At 38.2% G+C, this 27,016-nt stretch overlaps 1 protein-coding gene across 16 annotated transcripts in view; it reads right to left on the bottom strand.

Annotated features, from left to right (window-relative positions):
* Positions 1–27,016, bottom strand: part of nrxn2b (neurexin 2b) — a 579,761-nt gene that overhangs the window by 493,155 nt on the left and 59,590 nt on the right. For all 16 annotated transcript variants that reach the window (XM_047816422.1, XM_047816432.1, XM_047816433.1 and 13 more), the window contains exon 2: positions 3,182–4,469. In XM_047816422.1, coding sequence (XP_047672378.1) covers positions 3,182–3,893 — 712 coding nt within the window. In that variant the 5' untranslated portion in view covers positions 3,894–4,469. The remainder of the gene's footprint in view (positions 1–3,181; positions 4,470–27,016) is intronic.

Below are 27,016 nucleotides of genomic sequence, written 5' to 3'. Positions count from 1 at the left end.
TGGTACACTATATTATAGCGATGGAGGGTCATGTGCGTAAACAAACCGGGGTCGCGATCAATTATTAAAACAATGGCCCATGCAGGTGATTAGGCATTCGTTTTAATTACACTCATGTGCGGCAAGGAGGAGGGAGCGATTGGTTCATGAGCGGCATAATGAGAGGAAGCGAGTGGTGAGGACATAGCGTGCAATTACAGGAAAATGGATGGTGGACAGAGAGAGAGAGAGAGAGAGAGAGAGAGAGAGAGAGAGAGAGAGAGAGAGAGAGAGAAGTGATGATGAAGGTAGGAGTGAATACTTCATTTCTCATTCACATCCTCTCTCTTTCATCTCCCACTCTGTGTCTTTTCCAAGAACATTTCGAATTTGTGTCACTGGGTCTACCCACGCTCACGATCAGTTTTTTTGTGTTGGCATTTTTTAAAGCCAGAGACAACAGGACTTTTTTTTTCTTAAATATAGGAATGTGTTGATTTTTCTGATTAAAAAGATGAATTATGTACTACTATACGTCACTGTCTGTGGGTGCATTCAGGCATGTCTTGCGACCCTGTGGACTTGCTACTGACACTCGGTTTGTTTCATACACCATACAGTTACTGCTTTCACTCGGTCATCTTAAAACATCTCAAAAAGGGGTCTTTTTTTGCAAGTGTCCCAGTGTTCATGTAGCCTAAGGTCTTTAATGCATTGTTGGCATGCTGAGATGCTTTTCTGCTCATCCCGGTAGCAAAGAGTGGTTATTTGAGTTTGGGTTGCCATGGCAATCATGCCACAAATAGCATGTTTTTTCCTTAGAAGTGGTCATTTGATTTTGATCATGACGAACACACCATGATTAATGTCACGGGCATCAGATTTTTCCCTCCTTTGCATTATTTTATCTATTGAACGTTGCATACTGTAAATCTTCGGATGATTGTATTTGCAGGCATGCTCAGATGAATAGGCGTACCTATTAAAGTGGCAGGTAAGTGTATATGCACTCGTGTACTAACCTAAATAAAATCCCATCTCATGTTTCCTGTACAGAAGGATTTATTACCGAGTGGAATACTTACCTGTAATTTGATGCATTTATATGACTCAGCAATGTAGAAATAAATAAAAAACAACAATGAAACCAATTAAGAATTCTGTCTTACTCTCTCATTTACATCATTTAGCAGACACCCACCTTTTTTTTTTTTTTATAAACTAAGGATTAAGGGCAATTGAGGGTTAAGGGCCCTGCTCATGGGCCCCAGCAGTGGCAGCTTGGTGGACGTAGGAATCGAACTCACAACCTTCCGAAAGGTAGCCCAACACCTTAACCACTAGGCTACCACATCCCCCCGCTCTCACCTCCTCCCTTTTATTATCTTTTCCTTTATTTTTAAAAGAAAAAAATATTTCCTAGCAGTCAAAGTGCGTGCACATGGGTGTTCTGTACCGTGCTTATGCCAACAGCTAGACTGTATCACCAGGATGTACTTCATACTGCAATACAAAGATGGTGTGCATGTGTGTGTGTGTGGTGGGGTGTTTGAGGTAGGGGGTGAGAGGAAATAGATGTGGTGAGACGGAGAACAATGCAGCGAGAGAGGTGAAAATGAGACACATTAAAGGAGAAAAGGGTGAATAAACATGTGCGAGAGGAGGGTGAAATGATCCCAACACCTCCATCAGCCACCAGCAGCTCCAATGAGGAGTTGCGGTGCTGCAACTTGCTGTCTGATATCTTGTAATGGACTTAAAAAACAAAAAAGAACCATACCTTTAAAATCCTTTAAAAGAAACAAAGACATGTAATAATATTAAGAAGGAGAGAGAAAGAGCGAGAGAGAAAGAAAGAGAGAGAAATGGGTGAAAAACGGACAAATAAAGTATGTTCAGCAGCAAGAATAATGGACCTTCCACCTTAGGATAGACAATAGCAGAGTAAGATGATAAATGGCAAGGAAGGTAAAGAATAAGCGGGGGGAAAAAAAGAGAACGATTTGGAGGTAGAGGAGCATCATGAAGTAGTATAGCAACGTAGCCATAAGAGAGAATGATGAACAAAAATAAAAGCTAGAAAAGACAGGCATAAAAGAAGATACAACAAGGCAGATGTCACGGAAGTGAGTTACAGTATGAAGGGGATTTCTAAGGCAAGTGAGAGTGAAGAAAAAGACATAAATATCAAAAAAATTGATGGTGAAAGAGAGAAAACAAGCCAAACATTGGGGTCAGGGATCCACAGCAGGGAAACTGAATTGCATTCTAAGGTTGGAAGGGAAAGAATGATTGGATGGGAATTGGAAGAAATTTGTTTTAGGTAAAGGCAAAGTAAAATTTCAGCCCTGATTTCATCCATCTTGAAATGGCGCCTGCGGTTTAGAAGTGTGCAAGCAGGCCAGACGGGGAGAAAATGCTGAACCTGCACACAGAAAAGCCAACAAAACCCTGCTCCTGACCGCCGTTAAATTTGAAATGTTGTGTCTTTATTTGTTAAATATGTCATACGCTTTAGTGCAAACTATGCTATGATCTGGGAAGAAACATTCTGTAGTCTATAGTTTGAGAAAATCAAATTTGTTTTCTGCATAGATGATTATATTTAAGGTCCCTTCCAAAAAAGGGGTTCTAATGAAAAGAGCCATATTAAAAAAAAAATGCATTGGCATCTTTTTGTGCAAGTAAGATCATTACCAGACCAGAGTATTTGTAAGAAAAGGCAAACAAATGGACTGTAAATGTACCCAAGCAGCATTTTGACCAAAGCATTCAAAGTATTTATTGTTACTGCTTGACTCCTGGACAGTTTCGCAATGGATCTAGGAGCCATTTAAGGACACATTGGGTTTGAGTGCAGATTACACCCTGGATGACACAGAGGAGTCAAGCTATTTCATGTCAATTGTTCATGATTGTACACCAAACAGTATGTTCTATGATAGGTTGAAGAAAATCACAGACCTTGGACATGTGTATAACGTGCAAAACTCTACATTGGCAGCGACGCATGCTCACGGTCAACCTGGCAACCCTGGAACGGCGAGGCAAGGCTGAACCACAGTGCCATGCTTTACTATAAAATTTCTTCACATTTGTTGTGCTACCTTACACTGACCGTAGTCTGGTACTGTACACTCCAAAATCAATCAATCCCTTGCTTGATGATTTATAAACAAACATACAAGATTCTTTCTCTTACCTTCCTTGCAGTATTTCCCCCTGAAGCGTGTGTGAGAACAATCACAATGCACCTCTCCAAACTGGACAACACAGAATCCTCCATTGAGACACGGGTTCTGCTTGGTACACAAGTACTCCAGGTCGCTCTGAATTCCTTGGCTGTTGAGCAGAGTAGGAGGCATCTCGCCAACCTTCAGGTTGGAAATAAGACCCAGAAACGGAGGCTCATACTTCACCGTGCTGGAGGTGAGGGCAGACAGGCGAACGTCCGGTGGAATACCTCCCACAAATAGGTCGCTGACAACAGCCATCTCCCTGCGCTTAGAGCGGACCTCTGCCACTTTGGTCTCACCATCCACCATCAGCATGGTCTCGCGATAGTTGCGTGTGAGAAGGACCATGTGCCAGCGGTCATCACTGACACGAGTCTCCATGTGTATGGTAGCCGGCTCGGCGCAGTGGATAGCAAAACGCAGCTTCAGGTGTCCCTCTGCGATCAGGAGCTCCAAAAAGTCACAATTGCCTCCATCGTCTAGGTAGAGTACGAGAGCCTTGCTCACATTGGTCTTCAGGCTGAAGCTTAGCTCTCCGATCGAGCCTGCTTCCCAGCGGGCATAGCGAGCCCACTGACCCGGTGCTCCACCAAACTCCAAGGCCTCTGCAGTTACAAAGTAACCCATTAAGACTAAGAGCCACAGGGGCCACCATGAAGACCTGGTTTCTCTCGTCATTCTACCACAAACTAAGAGAATAAATCCTGATAAAATAGACAGATCGACTTATAAACAAAGGTTAATATCGGGTAGGATAGCTGTCAAAACACTTCCTGTGTTCACTTTATGTTCTTTCTCCAGTGGGAGATTATGTAACTGACTGTAGGGTAGAGTGCTCAAACTCTCCAAGGGCCGTATTCCCCGTTCTGCCTCTTCAGCAGATACTTCTCGGTTTCTTTCTCACTCTGTGGATAGGAATCTCTTTTCTCCAAAATCTCTCCTTCTTTTCTCCATCAGTGGGCACCCTTCAGACAGCAACGGAGTTCATAAAACGGATCTCAAACTTTTGGTCTGTGAATACAGCTGAGACACACAGTATTCCTCAATATGAAAGGAAGGGCTCGAGTAGGAGATAAATTAGTATATTCTTTTACATAGCAAAGGGCATCGCAGCTATCTCGCATCCAGTGGACAAGAGAAAGTGTGCATGGTCCTCTGTCACCTTGCTCTACTTCTCCCTAATCCGTCTTTTCCTCCCAGAGGAATTAAACCACCGAAGATCCTTGTTCTTGCATCATCCTGACCTCGAGGCTCCTGCAAGAGAAGAACAAATGAACGTGAATAGCACGCAGCAACAGTAAAAAAAAAATTACAGTAAATAATGTACCAAGCACCATTAGTCAATATAAAGCATGCCATCCATAAAATTCCAAAGCACCAGCCATGGATTTGGATAAAGTGCAGGCAGACCTATATACCGTCCATGCTTTATTTGTCTTTAAGAATAATATCACCAAAGGAAATTCACAGGTTTTCACAGATGTCATTTTCACACAGGTAAAGTATAGCACACTCTCAAGTAGACATATCAGAAGCCCTATGAAAACATCAGAAACTGCCAAGTGATTTAATCTATTAATAATATATGTCATAACAAATTACCTCAAGTTTGTGACTCATACTTCAGGCACACATCCGCTGACAAAACTTGTATTTGAACTTGACTGATTCGTGAATTGATTCAAATCTGGACTTCCTTGACTCACAGCTTGATTCACTTGACCCACGCGTTACCCGACAGGGATGTGAACTTTTGATTGACTGGTAACACGACTTGAATTTAAGCTTGACTGTCTGGCAACTTGACTTGGACTGAAACCTTACAGACTCGAATTTGAACTTTTGCAGTGCTATTCCGAATCTAGCTTGTAGGGAATACATCTATTTTCATAACATCCTTAAAATGCAAGTTATGTCTGGTTACAGATGACGTGAAATTTTTCATTTTCTGAAAGGTGTTGCTTTTTTTTTCATTCTCACATGATGGATAAGGTACATTCATTAGGAAGCTAATGTTAATTCTGCAGCTAATGTGTGGGTTATTGTTACTCATTTGGCTTCTGACATGGACAGATTGCGAGCATTTTTTTTGCGTCTCGCAGAACATGCTGTGGGAAGCAGGCAGATGTGTCCTGATTGAAATGATCAGCAATTAAGATAATTATCTTTGAACCACAATAAACGTGTCCAGCCGAAGATGTTCCCCTTCGTTAATGCTTGAGTATGTTGGCAATTTTATAAGCAGTGGTGTTTAGAAAGGAGTTTTTCTTAAAGCTTATTTTGAGAAATGAAAAACCTTCGAACTCAACGATAGTCCATTTTAAACAATAGAGAACTATATATATAGCTTAGTGGAATAAAGCCTGTTAAAAATATAGAGAAATAATATCCAGAAAATGCATTTTATTGTGTTGATGGTCAAGATCCTTGGAAATCCTGTACATTTTTATGCTTTAAATGTTATGTTTAATATCATGCCCATAGTTCATGATACTCCCTATAAATAATAACATTGATTTTTTTATTTTTTTTTTTGGAAGAAAAAAGTTTGAGCATAAATAGAACAGTTAAAGACCAGAGACTCTACTCTGAATGCGACTAGAATCTCTATTTAGATGCAGCAACTGTTCAATTTTCACGGTCATATCCGAAATGTGGTGTCACGGTGGAGTTTTGGTTTTAATGAAACAACTTAAGAGTCCTAGCATTTGCATGCACAGAATCTGATTATTCAGTAGAGTCGGTCTTGTTTTGATCAAGAGTGAGGAGGAACCAAAAGGAACGGTGATTGCTGCACTTGACCTGGTAGTCTGCACTTATGCTTTCCTTTATTTCATTATTTCCGGAGAACGATTTAATTTCCTATACGGAGAGATTGCAACTGAACCCTGCTTCCGTCGTTTGGATTAATTATTGACTCATCCATCTTTTCTCCCCTTGCACTCACCTGATGACTGCTTTGTTCTCTGGCCTATTAACTTGCTCGTTTCCTTGTGCAGTACACAGTTAATTTGTTTACCGAAGCACTCATTCACTTTGTTAATCCAGTTCTATCGCTCACACGGTCATTTCGTTTATTGACTGCTGTAATCTACTCAAGCTGATCGCTTTTGTTATGCTTAGAGTAAGATGTACGTACATCTACACAAAATGCAACTCGATGAGGCCAGTAGATGCACTCAAAGTGCATTGTAAAGAAGTGCTTTACTTACTAAGCCTATTTGCTCACTTGTGAAAGCGATTCCCTGGACCAGCTACTAAAACAGTCTTTGCAAACAGTTGACCTCAGAGCTTTCAAAAAGCTTGACATTAGCTCAAGAAATTTATGGAAATTCTAATATTCATTAATTTTTTACCGCTTATCCGTACTACCTTGGGTCATGGGGAGCCTGTGCCTATCTCAGGTGTCATCGGGCATCAAGGCAGGATACACCCTGGACCTACCATGCATGTCTTTGGACCGGGGGAGGAAACCAAAGTACCCGGAGGAAACCCCAGAGGCACGGGGAGAACATGCAAACTCCACACACACAAGGCAGAGGCGGGAATCGAACCCCAACCCTGGAGGTGTGAGGCAAACATGCCAACCACTAAGCCACCACTCTAATCAACACTGATTAGATGCTAATTTTATGAGTTGGAAACCAAACCATATGTTTTTTTTTTATTGTGGTCAGCTCCGTTTCCAGAGACTTAACTTATCTTTTATTGTATTAAATATTTTTTAGATGCGAAACAAATTAGTCTATGCGCGATTGACTTACTGTATGTTCTGTAATGACAGTTACCCAATTTTCAGTTTTACAGTATTAACAGATGTAGTTCTTGTGTTATACACTTTGACATGCATAAATAATTATCAAGCAAATGAACAACCACAAAAAAAATAAAAAATAAAATGGGTGGGGAAAAAAAATAAAATAAATCACAGCTAGCAAAATTGCAGTTTCATTGGGTACAGTGAAAAGCAAAACTAGCTACCACTATTGAGCCAAAAAACATTGCAGGGAATGCATTGTATAATCTGCCCTTTGTGCTCCTTCAATTTGTTCTTTGCTGACCCACTTTTTATGCCATTCTCCCTCAAATAAATACCCATCATATGTGCTATACCTGGCACAATCCAACTAACAGACATAGACCAGGTCTTGAGACTTTGCCTTGACTTGCACATTTGTAAATAAAGATTTACCAACACCCACCTTTTTTAAGTATGTACTAACACATTAAGTAATACATTACTACATGAATTCAGTCTTTCTATAATCCACTTTGACAGTATTTATTCATCATTGGGGGAAAACTGCAAACTGAAATCAAGCGAGTTTTAATTTTGACACCAACAGGAGTGCAATATAAGTGGATCTCTTAATTCTGTTGCAGAGTGTTCACAGCACATGACTCTCAGTAGGTACACATTCTCATGCATAGTCTCAATATGCTTTGATGAGCATCACTTTGATTTGTGTATAAGCCTGAAATCAGACAGGCTGTGATCTCCCTTCCTTCCAAATGTTCCAAGCTGTGTCCTAAATCGTATACTTTGGCCTTCTATATTATAAATGTAATCCTTATTAAGTGTCTTGAAGTGGACCGATGGTCGCTATTGCATTTTTCTGTTTTTATCGAACCCAAACCAAACAAAAGAGCTAGGTGATGCTGAGAAACAAGAGACAGGCTGGGGGTCAGACGGTCAGCAGATACGAATAAACTAGACAGGATTTATCCTGGATATAAATCATTATTTAAATGGAGTAATGATGAATAGGTGATTGGAGGACATGTCATTAGGTTATGTACTGAGGAGTACTGGATTTATGCAAATGGAGCGTACAAATGCTGGGACGCAAGTGTGTAAACTTAATTATTAAACTTAATTGTTTTAATTATAAAGTGCAAATCTGAGTATCTTGGTAAAAGTCTGAGAATGGAGAGCAAACAAGCAGACAGGAGCATCCAGAAATCAGGACAAGTGGTAAAACCTAACCATCTAAAGTCAAGGAAATAACTGTTAAAGACCTTGGAAAAGATGATTCAATCACAGGAACACTAGCCAAACGTGAGCATCTTGAGTCTGTTTGTACAGAAGAAGCGGGATTTGTAGATTGCACTTTTCTCTCATTGTATTATACTACCCTGTGACACAGCATGAAGAGCAATTTGAAAAGTTAATGTTGGCTGGCTTCACGTTTCTCTGAGGTAACGCGACACCCTCCCCGGATGATAGGCGTTGTATGATGGGGAGAAAATGACTGGTGGGTGAGAATTAGTGAGTAAACAAACTGGGAAAAGCAACAAATGTCTTTTTTATTAAAACTTTTTTTTTTTTAAACTTTATATTGCTCAGTTTAGAGACAATCTATAGCAGACCGTCAACACAGTCCACAATGTGGCAAGTTTGATTCACATCCTGCAGTTGACTCAATCAGGGCCAAGTTCACCTTCATTTTCAGACCAAACTGTGAACACAATGTTCACAAACACTATGAAAACACACCAGGGTTTGATTCAGACCGACTGCATATTACAGTATAAAAGCATCGACTAGATCACTAGAAGCTCTAATAATTGCTTAAGTACTTTTGCTTTTCAAGCTATAGCTGAAAAAAAAAATTGATAATGTGAGGTTTTAACATATGGAGGACTTTTTTTTAAAAAATCATTTCACAAATTACCTTTACTTATACCATGCTGTCAAAGCTATTACAATTGCTGCTTTAGCTTCATATCCATAAAAGTGTATCCAAATGTGGTGCTGTGAATGATTTTTATATCTTTCCACAAGCTGTTAAGTGCACATTATAATCAAGGAAAGGTTGTATTAAGCGTAGCTGCGGCGCTTCCAGATGACTTATACCCATAGCATCAATAGCACCACCATTTTGCTCCGTACGCGACAAAAAAACTAAAACTGCGCTAATGACCCTGTCAAAGCGTACTTGCATGAGGCAGAATGGTTAAATATTCCCATAATGTTGGCTGAAATGTTGGAGAGGGCAGACTGTTTTTCTTACAGGTCGCTGATTCGCAAAAATTTTGTTGACCGCGACACTTTAAATGGATTAATCTATAGCTAAAACAGCGTACTGTAGCTTTAATTCTCGCAGAAAGGGTCATGGGAGTAATACAAAGGAGAGTAGAGATCAAGAACGACGCTTGAATGCAGCTACAGACCCTGGAGGTGGTGAAAAAGGATTATAAGGATGCAACACTACCTGCTGCACAATCAATCCAAGTTCTAAGATAAAATCAAGTATTATTATGTTTCTTTCTCCTGTTTGTTGTGATATTGAGCTTCTACTGAGAAGGTTTGACTGTCCTCGCTATCGTTCTATTTACGGCTCACAAAAAATGGCCGTAAATGTCTTTAAAGGTCTTAAATGTCTTTTCGTTGCTTTGTTTATCTCCTTCTGTCAGCTTGAGCGTCATGCTTCTCTTGCCTTCAGGTGACCAACTCAAAGCGCCTGTCTTTAAGATGACGGTAAATAAGGATAAGCGAAATAAAGTGATGTTGCATAAACAGTGTGTTGTTGTTTAGAGGTAACTGAACCCCTTTTATCCAGACCTTTTGACAAAATCCATAACACTGATAACATCAATACACTCGCTCACAGACAGAAACAAACACAAAAGAAAGGTTCCAGGACTACAGCTGTGAGAAAAAACAAAACAAACAACCTTATTTTTTACTCAGGTTGAATAAAAACAGACATAACATTCAGTGGAAGAAGTGCGATGTTTCGTCTATCTTCCCTCACATTTCCCTTCACACTCAATGCATTATCTTAAATCATTATATCCAGAGCAATCGACCAAATATTCTTTCCAGAGTAATGTACTGTGCTAAACTGTACTACAGCTGGGTCACTGGGGTGCAGATTAAAGACAAAACCTGCACTTTAAATCAGAGGTTATCAAGTCCAGATATGTGGATCCACTGATTTGAAGAATTTACTGCTAAGTGATCGGCAAATTATCAGGAACGTTATAAAATGAACCTCTGGGAAACTGTGAACTGTGCATTTCAGTGTGACCCAAGAACTAACTTTTTTTACCAGAAAAAAGAAAAAAAATACATAAAAAAATAAAGAATTTGTGCTCATTTTGTTGTGCTAATATTTAGTGCTGAACGTCTGTCATGACACACTCCACATTGCTGGTTAATGGCTCATCTGAAAGTAGACGCTCAGAGCTTTAAGAATTGAAGTTTTTCTGTGGCAATTTTTTCTCAGAAAAGTTGCAAAAAACAGTCCGCACAACAATTAGTTTTTAGTCACGTCACACAAAGGCTTTTATCCTCAAAGTAAATGGTGAGAACAAACCTTCAATTCAATTTTTGCCTTGTCCTAGACAAGGTTGAAACTTCTTAAAAACATTTCAATGTCATTTTGCTGAAATATACTCAGACTTTATAAAAGCTGAAAGATCGTACAAGAAAAAAAAAAAACATATTTGTAAGCAAATTTTTCATCTTTTCAGAATTTAGCCACAACAACATCCGAAAGGTTTTCACAGACCGTCACACACATGCTGAGTCTTTGCCAAATAAATAATCCTATGTACCGTTTTCATGCCAGCGTGAATCATAATTTGAATTTGCTCTGCTGTATCGGTTGGTCTCATTTTTTTGTTCTGACAGTGAATCACTTGGCTGAAAAGAGAATCCCGGTCCTCATCAGCACCAATCGAAATCTCTCCCAGTCAGATGGTGATAACTGTTGGCTGAGTAAAAGCTACAAAATCTCTGTGTGGCAGTCGGTTTGCGGTTTGTTAGAGCGCTGTCGTGGCTCTGAAGTCACATGGCTGCGGATGGGTCAGCCGTCCGTCACTGCAGCGATCGCTAAACACCACGGTACCATGACCTCTTGCTTCTGTAACGGCTGAGTGGCGCGACATTTCTCTCCACTCCGCCCTCCATCCAAATGATTCGTTGCTGCTTAAAAATGACCTCTGACCTTGATGCTCTTTCAGAGTACAAAGTAAGGGAAGAAAAAAAAAAAAACACCTTCAAGCAGCAAAATATTATAATAGGGTAAATACTGTAGGTATTTTTATTTAAAATCGTTAAATAATAAATAAGTACTATAAAATAGGAAGTCTTTTTTTTTTTTTTTTACTTTTTCAACACAGAAAGAGAGCTATAAATCTCCGTGGAGCTGAGGCCAAAAAATAGTCTCGTTTGTCCAAGGGAGGCTGCTGCTGCTGCTGTGAGATAATTAACCAGGAGCAGCTCGAGACACAGTGAATAGCCCTCTCCTTTAGAACACTGTGTGTGTGTGTGTGTGTGTGTGTGTGTGTGTGTGTGTGTGTGTGTGTGTGTGTGTGTGTGTGTGTGAGTGAGTGAGAGATGAGCTCTTTTAAATGGATTGATTCTCTCGGCAGAAACTGGTTGTGCGCTTTGTTGCCTTCTGATTAATTCTCTGAAACTACACACATCCTGTTGTTGTCCTCTCGCACTCGCACACACTCGCTGCTCTTTCCATTCTCTCCCCTCGTTCATCTTAGAAGGCACAATCTTTCTGCACGACCCTTTGTTTCTTTCCCTCGTTGAAGCAGAGAAAGGGACGGGGATGGAGGAGAGAAAGGTGCAGGTAACACATGCACTCACTCACTCACACACACACACACACACACACACACACACACACACACACACACACACACACACACACACACACACACACACACACACACACAGAGTATCCAAGTTGCCAAAAGATAAACCCAGTACAAACAGTAAATAGGAAATGAGTGGACTCCTGCCGTAATCTGATGAAGGGGCAAATTTGTAAGACTAAAAACTAAACTAAAACATAAGAAAACCTTAGAGCCAGTGCTTACAAATGACAAATATTATGAATAATTTCAATGATTATTTTAACTAATAATTTGTGAAAAAAAATCGCAATATATCGGGAATAAAGTCACAATAATTTGACTGAAATAATTTGAAGAATAAACTGCAACTATGATGAGATGAATAAAGTCCAAATATTTAATTCAAAACAAGTCATAATTGTATGGGAATGAAGTAAAAAAAAAAATAATAAAAAAAAAATCAAGAAAGATGTTGCAATTTATAAAGAATAAATTCCATTTTGTAAAATTGCTTCAAAAGTTGTATTATCAATATAAAGGGAAAACATTATGAGATTATTGCCAAAATATTTCAGTTAATAAAGTAAAAAAATTGACCTAAATTGCATTTGAAGCTGGTAGATTTGAATGAATGAATGAATGAATGAATGAATGAATGAATGAATAATAAAAAACAAAATTAACCATTTAGCGACAATGTTTAGCGTTATCGTTACTTTCACCTTATCAGTTACATGCTTTCTGATTTATTTATTTTCTTCTTTGAGCTTGTATGTTTTATTAATGCACACCATCTGCGTAGAAAGAAAGAAAGAAAGAAAGAAAGAAAGAAAGAAAGAAAGAAAGAAAGAAAGAAAGAAAGAAAGAAAGAAAATAAGGATGGAGCTAACAGACGGTGAAGGGGACAGCCGTGTTTAGATTACGGTAACGGTGCACTTCCTGCTCCTGACACACGTCTCAGTGCTTTTCTCATCTTCACTTTCGTGCCTCACCTGGTCGCTGTCTCTCTTAGAGCGTACAGGCAAAACAGGCGGATAAATAACTTCTTATTGAAGAGGGAACACACACTCCCTCCCTGATTTATTTCACTCCGCTTGCTGCTTATTAACTTTTGTTAATTAGATAGATGATACAACAGGAAACACGGCTTCATTAAGAGACTCGACCCCAAAATTGAAAGGGAGCCGCATTACAAATAATAACTGCATAAACGATATAAAAAGTAATGAGACACCAAGGCTCGGACGAAATATCTTTGGAGTAAAACCGACATCAAAATAATTTGACATGCTTTTTTTCTTTCTGTTCTTAATTATTTATTTAATTACTTTTAGCCCATCGGTTTTGCAAGTCTCAGAGGTTCTTCAAATCCTTATTTTTACCCTCGTAACTACACCGAGGATTGAAATTCAAGCTGTCATGCCGCCGTCCAAGCGATTCACTGTCACCGTCCTCCCGCAGCAGTCGTCACAGATTGAGATGTCATATCTTTCTCAGAAAAGCATCATCAGATTTCTGCTTTTAGGAGCTTTCGGAGCATTATCGCTTTCAAACGGGAACCGGAGAAATAGAAAACAGCCGCGGAGCATGACGACACACAATTCGATGAGATGCTATTTCAATGAGACTGACTTATTTGTTAATTTTATGCTTCACAGATCAACATTTTCAATGGAAAGTGCGTTAGGCTCTGCTTCGGGAATATTGAACGCAGGAAATCATTAAATCCTTACTTGCCAGAAACATAAAATGTACACAATGTTCCTCTAAGTGTATATGTAGTCAAGCAGGCAAGCCTTGTTTGAGGTGTTCTTTTTCTTTTTTCATTTTCTTTGCACCAGAGCTATGAGGCTAACAAGGGATGGATGCTAGCTTGCTATGTCACCATGTTAGCCTTGTAAAAACTGCCCTTACACACTTTCTCCTCAAACCTTCTTCTTAAACACAAGTATAATGCACTTACGCATAAACAACAAAATACTCTGGTAAGGGGAGGGCATGTGACTCACACCTCCAGGGTTGGAGGTTCGATTCCCACCTCCGCCATGTGTGTGTGGAGTTTGCATGTTCTCCCCGTGCCTCGGGGGTTTCCTACGGGTACTCCAGTTTCCTCCCCCGGTCCAAAGTCATGCATGGTAGGTTGATTGGCATCTCTGGAAAATTGTCCATAGTATGAGTGTGTGTGTGTGTGTGTGTGTGTGTGTGTGTGTGTGTGTGTGTGTGTGTGTGTGTGTGTGTGTGTGCGTCCTGCGATGGGTTGGCACTCCGTCCAGGGTGTATCCTGCCTTGATGCCTGATGACGCCTGAAATAGGCACAGGCTCCCCGTGACCCGAGAATAGTTCGGATAAGCGGTAGAAAATGAATGAATGAATGAATGAATGAATGAATGAATGAATGAATACTCTGGGAAATGTTAGCGTACAGTTAAACAGAAATTCCATATTCTTTTTAGCATTCATTTAGCAAATGCACAAGAAAAATAACACCGATTTTAGATACTGACAATAAATTTGTTCATTTTTTCACCAAGAAATATGAAAATACATTAGCGAAAACTAAAACAGACTTCTTGCTAATCTCTAGATAGCTAGCATGCAACAACACGATATAATATATATATATATATATATACATATATATATATATATATATATATATATATATATATATATATATAAATATATATACTTTTAAAAAATATAAATATAAATATATATAAATATATATAAAAAATATATATCATATATGCATGATAATTAGAGCTCCTTCGAATGTAAGCTGTATCAAATTAAAGTGTGAAGTAAACATTGCATATAATGTTGGGGGAGGTGGGACTCAGTTCATTCTATCCATCCATCCATCCATCTATCCATCCAACCATTTATCTATCTATCTAGGACTTCCTACTTCCTACCATCATATTCTGACATTGAAACAGCATGAGTCATCTTCTCCTAAAGAAGTGGGGGGTAAAAAGAGTCATAGGAGTTGCTGAGGAGAGAAATAATATCGCTGTGAATGCGTAGGAGATGGGCTGAAACAGGCTATCGCCTCTAACGGTGCGCTGTGCAATCTTCTGAAGCCAAAACAATTTACACTCGTAGATTGTTGTTAGGAGTGCTTGTCTAGGATCAAATGACGCATTTGCTGGGTTCGGAATAGCCCATTTCCCAGAATGCACTGCATGACTTTTGTCTCTGATTAATCAAGGCCCATAAATTAGTGTGATGACTGATGGGCTAGGCTGGATTCATTATAGGATACGGTTAATGATCAGTAGTTATGGGATAAGCTGTCATTTTATTGTGGAGGAAAAGAGCAAAGCTAGTTGGTGCAAGGTCCGTTTGCATACATAAATAAGTAGACACTTATTTAAGTACTAAAATGAGATATTTGTTTGTATGACTGCAATTTTAACAGGAAAAAAGTCTCGAAATGTGCAATCAATAACAAAAATTATTTACTAAAGGACATCTCAAGTGTGCTAGCAATCAGACAGGTTGCTAGCTTCAGGTAAACAAAAAACCTTTATATTTCCTTTAAAACCTTTTCCTTTGCCTAACCCTTGTTTAAACGTTGGAGCCCAACCAGCATTTATAACAGCTAGTTGGTTTAGCTACATGTAGCTGTCAATAGAGAGAACCTCAGCAATGCTGGATGGAGTGCTAGTAAGTTAGTTTGTAATGTTATTAGCTACAAGAAATAGACATAAGTGTTCAGTAAGTATATTCAAGTAGCTAACTTGAATTACATAGCTTGTTACAGACCAAGCCTTCTTGCTGGAGAGTTAGCTAGCTTGTTAGCTAGTGTTAATATGTTAGTAGATGAAATGTAAACATGTTGTATTTCTATTATAAAATAAGGCTTATTAACTTGCAGTTTAACTTGCTGGAGCTAAATGTTAACTAGCTAGCTAGACGTTTGAACAGTCTGCCACGTTGAATGGAAACAGTGTCCATTTCCTGTGGGATGTGGGATGAGACTTTTCATAGAGAATGTAAAAGAAAAACAAGAAAAAATAAAATATATTAAATTTACATTTATTCCTGGACTGTGGGTTTTTCTTTTTCCTTTCTTTTTCTTTTTTCCTAATTTAGCTCTAATTATAGATCTGAAAAGAGAAAAGGAACAAGAGCACCAGAATAGTGAGACTATGTTAGCCTGTATGATCTTATGTATATGAATACATCTCTCTTTGTGTATTATGTAATGATGTAATGAGAACATCAGGCTGTGAGGCTTTCAGGCCCTGGAGTATAAGCGTGTGCGGGGCGATCGACGCTCCCAGCGGATACTTCTGAACATAATGCTATTTGTGCCTTAAGTCTGTTTCACTCTGTCTATCTCCGGCTTCAGACACATGCCTCCAGTCCCTCCGTTCCACTTAATCGGTTCCACTGCCTGAAATGAATAGTCAGATGTGAATGTGGGAATGTGTTTTGCATGATGAGATCCATCCTTATCTCTCTCTCTCTCTCTCTCTCTCTCTCTCTCTCACACTCCCCTTCTCTTCATCCTCATACAATTCCATCGTACAATCACAAGGTTTCAGCTCTCATACTAGCTACTGCACATCCATATCTATAGTAACCAGTCAGTTCATGGGGATTTAAACAAAGGACATGTTACATTAATCAATGTTTAATAAGGAAGTTTCTTTTTTAAATAAATTTATTCTTTAACAAGAATACATGTACAAGGAAGGAGTTTCCGGTGGATTAGTCAGTAACCGGTAACCTTCATATATATATATATATATACGTATTTGTGAGTACCAGTAAATGACTGATAATTTTCCTATAAAAGCACACTATGTTGTGTTTTATTCTTTACTACCACCATGTTTGGTCAACAACACCCAGCAATGCATTATTTTCGCATCATTTTACACAGCAAATTTTATTTTTTTAGAGTTTATTCCAACTACACTGGTGATTACATGCATGCCCAATGTATATACTCTAGTTCAGTGTTTAATGAACAATTTTCTGGAGTTCCTGTGGAGTTAAATTCTGAGTAAAATTTGACTCCTTACTAGAGTTTATTTAAATAAATATCCCTTTAACTGTTGTAAAAAATCTAAAACACTAAAATGGTTTCATATATATTATAAATAAATAAATAAATAAATAAATAAATAAATAAATAAATAAATAAATAAATAAATAAATAAATAAATTTACGGCCTTCGTAGTCGCCCTCTACCAGAGTGACTTACATTTATACAAATGACCAATTGAGGGTTAGGGCCTTGTTTAGGGTCTCAGGTTAAGCAGGTTGGTGGACCTGGGATTCAAACTCACAACCTTTATAGATTAGTGATTAGTAGTCCAAAACCTTAACCACTTCCAAACAAAGATAAGTATTCTTGGAAAATCACCCCCCCAAAAAAAATCACTATAAAAAACTTGTTTAATAAATTAAAATGGTACTTTGACCATCATCACAATTAAGTCCAAGAAAAGATGTAGATGATGTGGTTATAAACTTTCGAAAAATCTAACTCTTACCCATGTTTAGGTCTAACTCCTGAAATTTGCTGTGTATTTGATGTGCATGTTGCCTGTTACTTATTTTGTGACTGTCTTCCTCTGTCCTGTTGTACTAACCTTCCCTGTGGAACTCTTACATTGTTTGCTCCTTGTTTTGTTGTATTAAACTCACCATGCACTCGTGTCCTACCTTTGTAGCCTGTTTCGTGCCACGTACGGTACATCCACAAGTATACGGTCGTATCATGATGGTTCATATCAGAACGGCTTAATATCCTCATCATAGATAGTCAAAAAAAGAGAAAAATCTATGAACTTGTGACCAAACGTCGGCACGATAGTGCATATAAAACTTAATCTAAAATCTAAAGTGACCTACACAAGGCTCAAGGTTAGGTGGTAATTTGAGAAGAGTCAGAAGCGCGTTCTGCTTTAATCGAACTAACAGTAAAATGCGATTCATGGCGTCGGTTCAAGGTTTATCCATAGATGATGTAATACTCATCTAAAACAATCACCAGATCTCTGAAATCTCATTTTTTTTCTCAAAACACTTCAGAACGGTTGCATAACAATTCCAATCTTTTTAGAAGACACCACATAAGCCAACAATATCAACAGAGCATCCAATTAAACGTCGGCTTTTCCATTAGTGCTGATGGATGATTTGGAGTGAATTAATTATTTTGCGGTGGCACCGTGACTCCGGCATGAAAAACAAAATAAATAGTGAAATAAACAAGCATAATTAAGTAAAAGTTGGAATAAACAATTGATATAGTGGATAATTTCTTAAACATTAACTTATAATTAACATTTTTAATAATTTAATGGTCCATTATATTAACTGTGTTTTTATTTTTTTATTTTTTAAATAATACAATATTTTTATTTCACAGCCTTTTTTTCTTTGCCTCAACACTTCCAATCTTTCTTATGGAACAAAAATAGATTTGTTGTTAATCATATTACGAACTGTTTTTGTTTAAAAAAGTAATAAAAAGTTTTTAATAAAACAATTACTTTATTACCTTTTTTATTATTATTTATTTATTTATTTGTTTGTTTGTTTGTTTGTTTATTTATTTAGCTACACGCTATACATTGGACTGCATTTATGCAGGCTGTCTTTGAAACAGCCTTCTATTCATTCTGCTCTAGTCCCGTAGCATCTATATAGTGCAACACATTACAATTTTATTCCTTGTTACAATTATGAGGGTCAGCCAAAGGTCTATGTTTAAGACTCTTAATTGAAAAACAGGGATGTTGCCAAGATTCTGCTGTTGGAATGCCTTGAACATTTGTTTTAAAATGAGAATGGATATAAAAACCTTAGGCCTATTTTAGAGCTTGGGCATGGAATCCATTGTTTTAGAGTTAAAGAGATTCTCTCAACAACACGAATGCACCATGAGAGATGATGTAAGCTGAAGGTGCTGTGTTGCATGGCTAATTGTCCCTATTAATATATAATAAAGGGGCATTAATTGCATGGCCTCCTGGGACTCCATGGCTTTCGCTAACAGGCAAATAGCTCAGATTTCTGATCTCCTTTTTAAAAACCGCACAGTCCCTGATAGATCTTTTACCCAAAAGAAAGAAGAATTTAAGACAGAGAGGGAGTGATTTTGAGATTTTTTTAATATTTATTTTTATTTAAACCTGAGCATATTAGAACAAAAGACAAAGAAAGTGGGTTTGAAAAGCACGTACGCTGCATCTGTTTTCTCAATGTCACTTCTGAGGTCACCCTGTTTTTTTTTGTGTTTTTTTTTTTTTTGCTAATGCAGGCATACAACTAATAAAGGAGACTGTTTCAGGCAAAAAAATGGACGACTTTCCCTTACATGACCTCTATAGCACACAGGGAGGATAAACATTCTCATACTGACTGATCGAGACAAACACACACACACACACACACACACACACACACACACACACACACACAGGGACACACCGATTGTCTGGAGACAGAGGGATAGAATGCGAAAGGCAATCCAAATGAAATTGGCTGCAGTAAATGACACTCGATTACCATCTTAAATATACTGTCAAAAAGCAATTTGTGCTATGCATGCTGGAGGCCTGGAATTTGCACCTTATTAGGAAGCCTGGACTATCATTAGGATCTCATTCTTTCCGATTTCCTTCCCTCTCACCGTCATTCTTTTTAGGTTGGTAGGGTGGGTTTGAGGCATGGTAGTTGAGGAGGTGGTGTTAATTTTAAAGCAAACTGCTTTCCAGAAAGAGTGAGCCTGAGCAAGTCCTCACAATGAGACTATATATATATATATATATATATATATATATATATATATATATATATATATATATATATATATATATATATCAGTACAGTAGGCAATGATATGGATTTATGGATTACTGTATCTTAAATCCGCAGTGTCTCTAGTGTTTGAGAAATGCTTACAAGGCTACTTCTAAGTGTGTTTGACGATATGTTAGGGTATTGCCGAATTAGAGCTCCAACTTCAAGTAGTCATACCTTTTTTATCCATTTATGGTTAGATTTAAAAGATGTAGATCGCCCGTGAAACATTTTTGTTCCGGCTGAGTGTTTCAAAAATAAGTAAGAACACACAATGAAACTGGAGACTCATTTTAAAGAAAAGAAGAAAATAAAAAATAAAGAACATTAGGACAAGCATGTTAATATGAACTGAAGTTACATTCAGGAAATGAAACAACAGTCAGACAGTCTGACCAATCAGTCTTGAGTATATCAGCAAAGCTTATGGTTCAAACTGTCTAGAACACTGCTCCATTGACTGGTCTCAATCTACATTCATTTCAATACAATCCATGTGTTTCTTATCCTACAGTACATAGGGTTGTGTGGAACCTGGTGTCTATCCCAGGAGTCACTGGCACAAGCCAGGAGGCAGGTGTTTGATTGTGCCAAACCATCTCACATACACACACACACACACACACACATTACAGAGAATTTAGAGATGCTAACAGCCTACAAACAATGCCTGTCTTTGGATTTGGAAAGAAACCGGAGTACCTGGAAGAAACGCCACAGTTGGAGACATGAATCGAACTCTCAACTCTGGAGGTGCTGGTAAACATGGTGCACTCTTAGAAGAAATATATACAAGGAGCTTCATAAATGAAAGCCCTACATGGCTCTATAGAAAACCTTTAAGGGTTCAGGTAAAAGGCCCCTGCTGGGTTTTTGTAGCCTGTGAAAAAGTTCTATATAATAATAACCATTACACTTTCAAGAAGTAGTTTACTGTCATAGTAATAATAATAATAATAATAATAACAATAATGACACAAAGTAAAAAAAAAAATGCAACACGCTGAAGTTATTTTCCAGTGCAACCCATGAATGAAAAAGACAGTTACAAAATCTAGTACAATAACGCAAACTTGCATAAAGCAAAGTTTAGATTAAATAACTAGATTTCTGTCTCCACTTTGGTGCCAAATAAAGAACTCTAGAGTTCTATATAGATTCCTAATATACCTTTTTCCCCCCAGAATGCAAAGAGGTATTGTTTCCCTGGTAATGCCCATCCATCGACCTCCAGTTACGTTAAACATGTGGAGAGACTTTGGTCAATAAATCGTGGTAAACAGGCCTTATGAGTGAGCAATGTGTTTTATTTCACCAGCTCACGCTACTGGTTTATCATCTTGTCAGGACCATAAGCAGGCATGGTGCTTGACAAGACATAACACTGTTAAAGTACTTAAAATATTAATTATTCTTATTTATTCAAATATTACTGGGATTATTAGAAGTTTTCTTGTTGAACCATGAGGGTATATATCTATATATATTTATATAGAAATATATATATATATATATCTATATTTATATATATATATATATTACAAAGCATTTCATTTCTGTAATTTCCTTTTACTAATATAAAATTAGCTCCATTGATGATTGTGGTTGATTCACCATCTTAAAGAAACCTAAAGAAATATTGTGTACTGTAAACACTGGCTTAATATCCTAATCTGAAAATATCAAGCTATCGTCTCTGGAAGCTAAAATCAGAGGTCAGATGAAAGCATCAGCAAACAGTTTCCTTTTTGTACATCATCAGAGAAAGTGTTTCTGAACCTCTATCAGGGAGTAAAGTGTGATTTGGAATGTATTCTTAGCCCAAGACACACCCATGAACTGTTGGTTGAACATCTGATGTGTACGGTACACAAAATTAGAAACACGAGGAGTTTCAAAGTTTAGAAGCTTAGAATCATCTGGTTCTACAGGATTTCTGGCAGACGTGTGTGGAATTTTTTTTTACAATCCACCTGGAAACAAAGCTGCCATGATGCTCTACTTCCCTCCTGGAAGTAGGAAGCATTTGTGTTTACAACTCCGAGACTGGGCGCATATGAGTATAGACATTATAAATATAAATGTTATAAAATATATACTTTATAAAATGATCTGTGGTTGCACACACAGATACAGATAGGAACCACAGATAAGGACATTGACTTAAAGCATGAACCCTAATGTCCCAAATCATGACACTGATCAAAAAGAACTGTGAATGGTTTCTTCAATTGTTGGTTAAATCCCTTCTTGGCCGGTCCTTGGAAAATAAAATATGCTCGGGAGTCCAGACCTCCTGCCATCAGTCTGGAGGTCTGGCTACCTGATACTATTTGGAACATGGCACTGTTTTGCTGCTTTTTTCCATATGCTTTGGTCCGCACTATACCTATATCCTATACCTACATTTTGTTCATCTGTAAAGACAAGAGCTAGCTAGTGGTCAAGGTTCTCATATAGAAGCCATAAAAACCTACATGTAGGTGATTTGAAGAGCCATAAAATTGGCTTCATGTGTGTAGGACGAACTCTAAATACCTCTGAGTAACTGTTCCCTCAAGAATGTTAATAAAAACCTATGGACTTGAGCATACAGCCCGGTCTGTGTGCCTGATAACATGCTGCTCATCTTCTCCTTCTCCATCTTTCTCCAGTCTGGATTTCCAAAGATAAACTCTTATCTCCAGGCTACAATGCAGAGGCCATTACTTTTCCATTCTTTCCCTGTGGGAGTGAAGATCCTAAACATGTAGTGTAAAACCTTCCATAATGCTTATGGATAAGAGCATAAGAGTGTGTAGATCAGCTTTCTTGTGTTGAGCCCTGAAGCAGAGTTCTTCTCAGACAGCATACATTGACATGGCTTTCAGTAATGAATGGATAAAAGCAGGGTTGTTGTTGTTTTTGTTCTAGAATGACTGGTAGTAGTGTTCTATGATCTGGTAAGCTCCTTACTGTCTCCCATGCCTTCCTCCACACAGTGAATAATCTGTAATGAAGCCATTGCCTTAGACTTTCCATATTTCTCATGTTGCTGTGTCTAAAGTTGAGCTATTTTGCAATATAATAAATCCAGGTTTGCCTACAAGGTATGTGTTCTTTTACTTAATATGCACCAAAGCCTCAAAACCTCAAAAGACTTAAAAGCAAATTTGTTAACATAGTGTCTATTAGTGTCTATTAGTGTCTATTACCCCTTTTCCACCAAAAAGAACCGCGTGCTGGTTCAGAGCTAGTGCTGGTGTTGGTTCAAAGTTGGTTCCACTGGCGAACCTTCTAATAACCAGTTTGCCTTTCCATCGGCTAGAGAGCCGTCACAGAGCCGAGTCTGACGTCACTATATCCGTGTCACGTTACGCAGCAACGTTAGCACAGCAGCGGCAAACACAAACACAACATCAAAAATGGCGGATGTTGCTTTACTGTTAATGCTCATGGCTTTGAAGCCGACGTGTACGTGAAGCTCCGTGTAATTTGTATACCTACCAGTTAATTATGGGGTCCCTCAAGGATCAGTTCTAGGACCTCTGCTTTTCTCTATATACATGCTTCCATTAGGGAACATTATTAGAAGACATGGGATTAGTTTCCATTGTTATGCTGATGACACACAGTTATATATCTCATCAAAACCAGATGAAATAGCCACAGTGTCCAAATTAACTCAGTGCCTTAGAGAGATAAAAGACTGGATGAGCTGCAACTTTCTATTGTTAAACTCCGATAAGACAGAAATACTACTCATAGGTCCAAAAACCAGTGCACATAAACTCTCACAACTTAACTCCCATTTAGAGGGATGTAGTGTTACAAGTAGCTCGACAGTGAAAGACCTTGGTGTCATATTAGACAGTAACTTGTCTTTTAAAAATCATATCGCCCATACTACCAAAACAGCCTTCTTCCACCTTAGAAACATTGCCAAGCTGAGAAACATCCTGTCTGTATCTGATGCTGAGAAGCTAGTTCATGCGTTCATGACCTCTAGACTGGACTATTGTAATGCATTACTAGGTGGTTGTCCTGCATCTTTAATAAATAGATTACAGTTAGTCCAAATTGCAGCTGCCAGAGTTCTCACTAGGACAAGAAAGTATGACCATATAACCCCAATTTTATCATCTCTACACTGGCTACCTGTTAAGTATAGAATTGACTACAAACTGCTGCTACTTACGTACAAGGCTCTTAATGGTTTAGCTCCCATGTATCTAACTAGTCTTCTAACACATTACAATCCTTCACGCTCTCTGAGATCACAAAACTCAGGACTTCTGGTAGTTCCCAGAATATCTAAGTCTACTAAAGGTGGTAGAGCGTTTTCTTATTTAGCTCCCAAACTTTGGAATAGTCTTCCTGATAGTGTTCGGGCCGCAGACACACTTTCCCAGTTTAAATGTAGATTAAAAACTCATCTCTTTAGTCAGGCGTACACATAATACATCCCATAATATCATGCACCAGTACATAAGACCAGCACATTTTTATGAACAGCAGATATGTTAATCCCTCTCCACTGCTTCTCTCTTTGTACCTATCCCGAGGCATCCAGACACTGTACCAGCTCCCAACGTCCTCTGTGGGACGAAGCCTTTGGACGTCCACTGAGCCGAGGCCGACTCTAAGAATCCTGAGACATCTCCAGTTAGACTCTGTGGTACTCAGGAGATCAGAAGTCCTTGAACCTCACACCAATACAACATTTAACTGACTGTATATTACAATCACACCCCCAGTGTCACCCATATGAGGATGGGTTCCCCCTTGAGTCCGGTTCCTCTCAAGGTTTCTTCCTTTACCAATTTAAGGGACTTTTTCCTTGCCACTGCTGCCTGAGTCACCTCAGACTTGCTCATAGGGGAATAAATACATACACACTGTGAACTATATACATCTAATAATAATCTAGAATTTTTATTCTGTTAATTCTTATTTCTTTTATTATTCGTTAATTCCTTTATCATTAATTATGTTTACCTTCTGCTCTGTCTTTATGTTCTGTAAAGCTGCTTTGAGACAATGTCTATTGTAAAAAGCGCTATACAAATAAACTTGAATTGAATTGAATTGTATAAACAGAGGTTGTAATCGAGAAAGTACATAACATTATTTTAGCATTAACACAGAAAAAATTTAGCCTTAGCATGTAGCTACTTACTATCATGTGTGCTGATAATTGATCATATTGCGGTAAAGTAAAAGTGTATTAAACAATAGTATACTTAAGGTACATTATCAAATGCGCTAACAGTAACTACGCCCACAGCCACGCCCACAGCCCCTAACGCAAGCGGTTCTTAAGTCTAGACCAGCAATGTTTTGGTGCTACTTAAGAACCACTTTTACTGGTTCAGAGCCGGTGCTTTGGCTGTCGAAAAAGAAAGAACTGGTTCTAAATTAGGCTCTGGCTCCAAACCAGCACTCAAACTGCCTCAGTGGAAAAGGTGACGGTTTATAAAATGCTCATTGTTAACATTGTTAACAGTTTAAAGATGTTTTTCAGAAGTTGGAGAATTCCAAAAATTTTAACCGGAAAAGTATCCAAAAAAAAATATATATATATATATACACATACTGCATGCTGAAGACCTGAGAACAGTGTACCCTGTTGTTGATTCAATCTCATCTTGGCCACATGTCTTTAATATGGCTAAGCTAATTATAAGGGTCTGGCTTGGAAAAACACCAAGTATTTAAAACTGGGAACTCAAAACCTACTACTTTATACATTTAAGTGTCAATGTGAATACACTAACAAAAAAAACCCTGAATTAAAGTAATTTTTGTTTAGGGTTTAATTGCTTCTTAAAGCTGATGTGATAATTCACTGCTAACAGTGCCAAAATCATTCTGATTGAAAGCATCTGCCCAAAAGCAAATTATCAAAGCGTCACCTAGTATTTAGCAATAATTTAGCACTCATTTCTACCACTTATCCGAACTACCTCGGGTCACAGGGAGGTCTCAGGCGTCATCGGGCATCAAGGCAGGATACACCCTGGACGGAATGCCAACCCATCACAGGGCTCACACACACTCTCATTCACTGACGCAATCACACACTACGGACAATTTTCCAGAGATGCCAAGCAACCTACCATGCATGTCTTTGGACCGGGGGAGGAAACCGGAGTACTCGGAGGAAACCCCCGAGGCACTGGGAGAACATGCGAACTCCACACACACAAGGCGGAGGCGGGAATCGAACCCCGATCCTGGAGGTGTGAGGCGAACGTGCTAAAGAGATGCCACAAAGACTTTCTGAGTAGGAATTGGAGCAAAAGAGCTGATAAAATACACATTTTCTACTGGGAAGTCGTAAATGTCAGAGTTTCCTATTGGTCACAAATGCAGTATAAGATCAGTACCATATTAAGAATATAGCAAAAAGCATCAGGTTCAAATTGAAAAACAATCTTTTTATTTTTTTATTTATTTTTTTCCTGAACCTGCAAAAAAAATAGTGTTAAAGCTAACCTACATAGCTAACCTGTCATTTTACATAACACATTTCTTTGTTTAGCAGTTTCTTATATCTTATATGATTAAAATATCTTAAATTATAAATATCTATCCTCCTCATTATTAATATTGCATCTGGTTCTTTGAAATGCACATAAGACATACAGTTACTAATGTAAAATATACATGGTTTTGTACTTGTAAAGTTGTAGTACAATGTGCCATTACTGTAAAAATCATAATGCTATAAAATTATTTTTATTATTTATTCTAATGCCTAAAATAATTACCTGGTAGCTGTATTTAAAATCATTTTTTAAAGCTTAGATTATTCTGTCTATAGCGTTCTCATTGTTTCTTTAGAATTGAACATTAGATCTACTCTGGTAGAATCTGACCTTTTTGGCAGCATCATGTTTGCTGCCCAATCAGTCCATTCTATGCTTAACTCAGCATATTATACAGAAAATGCAAGGGCATGTGTAAGGCAGCGTCATACCCAGAGGTATAGCCTCAAGCTATTTATGAGGTGCCTCGTTTTCTATGCAGCACACAAACAAGTTATGCTTTGCTTTGCAGAACACAGTTATGTCTGCAGTCATGTTTATTTACACTAACAGATCAGATTTGGCATATTTTCCTACATTTTAATAGCACTTGATTTAGTGTTTTACGTTTACAAACCTCTACGGAGGAAGTATGAAGCCCAACAGTTTGTTATACTAAAGGCTAACAAGTTCGCTACAGGGGATACAGACGGACTGCTTCTGGACAAATAAGTTGCTGTTAGCGTAAATATTAACCTCCGGTGTCCTGTATGATATTCGAATGGAAACGAGACAGAACCCGGCATTGTTCGCTCCTGAAGCATCTACGCTGAATCTCGAAACAGCTCCCTGGCTGAGGAGTCGCA

This window comes from Tachysurus fulvidraco, chromosome 7 (assembly GCF_022655615.1).
Source record: "Tachysurus fulvidraco isolate hzauxx_2018 chromosome 7, HZAU_PFXX_2.0, whole genome shotgun sequence".
NCBI classification, from domain to species: Eukaryota; Metazoa; Chordata; class Actinopteri; order Siluriformes; family Bagridae; genus Tachysurus; species Tachysurus fulvidraco.
The sequence above is the reverse complement of the archived record's forward strand: the minus strand, read 5'-3'. Positions and strand labels throughout refer to the sequence as shown.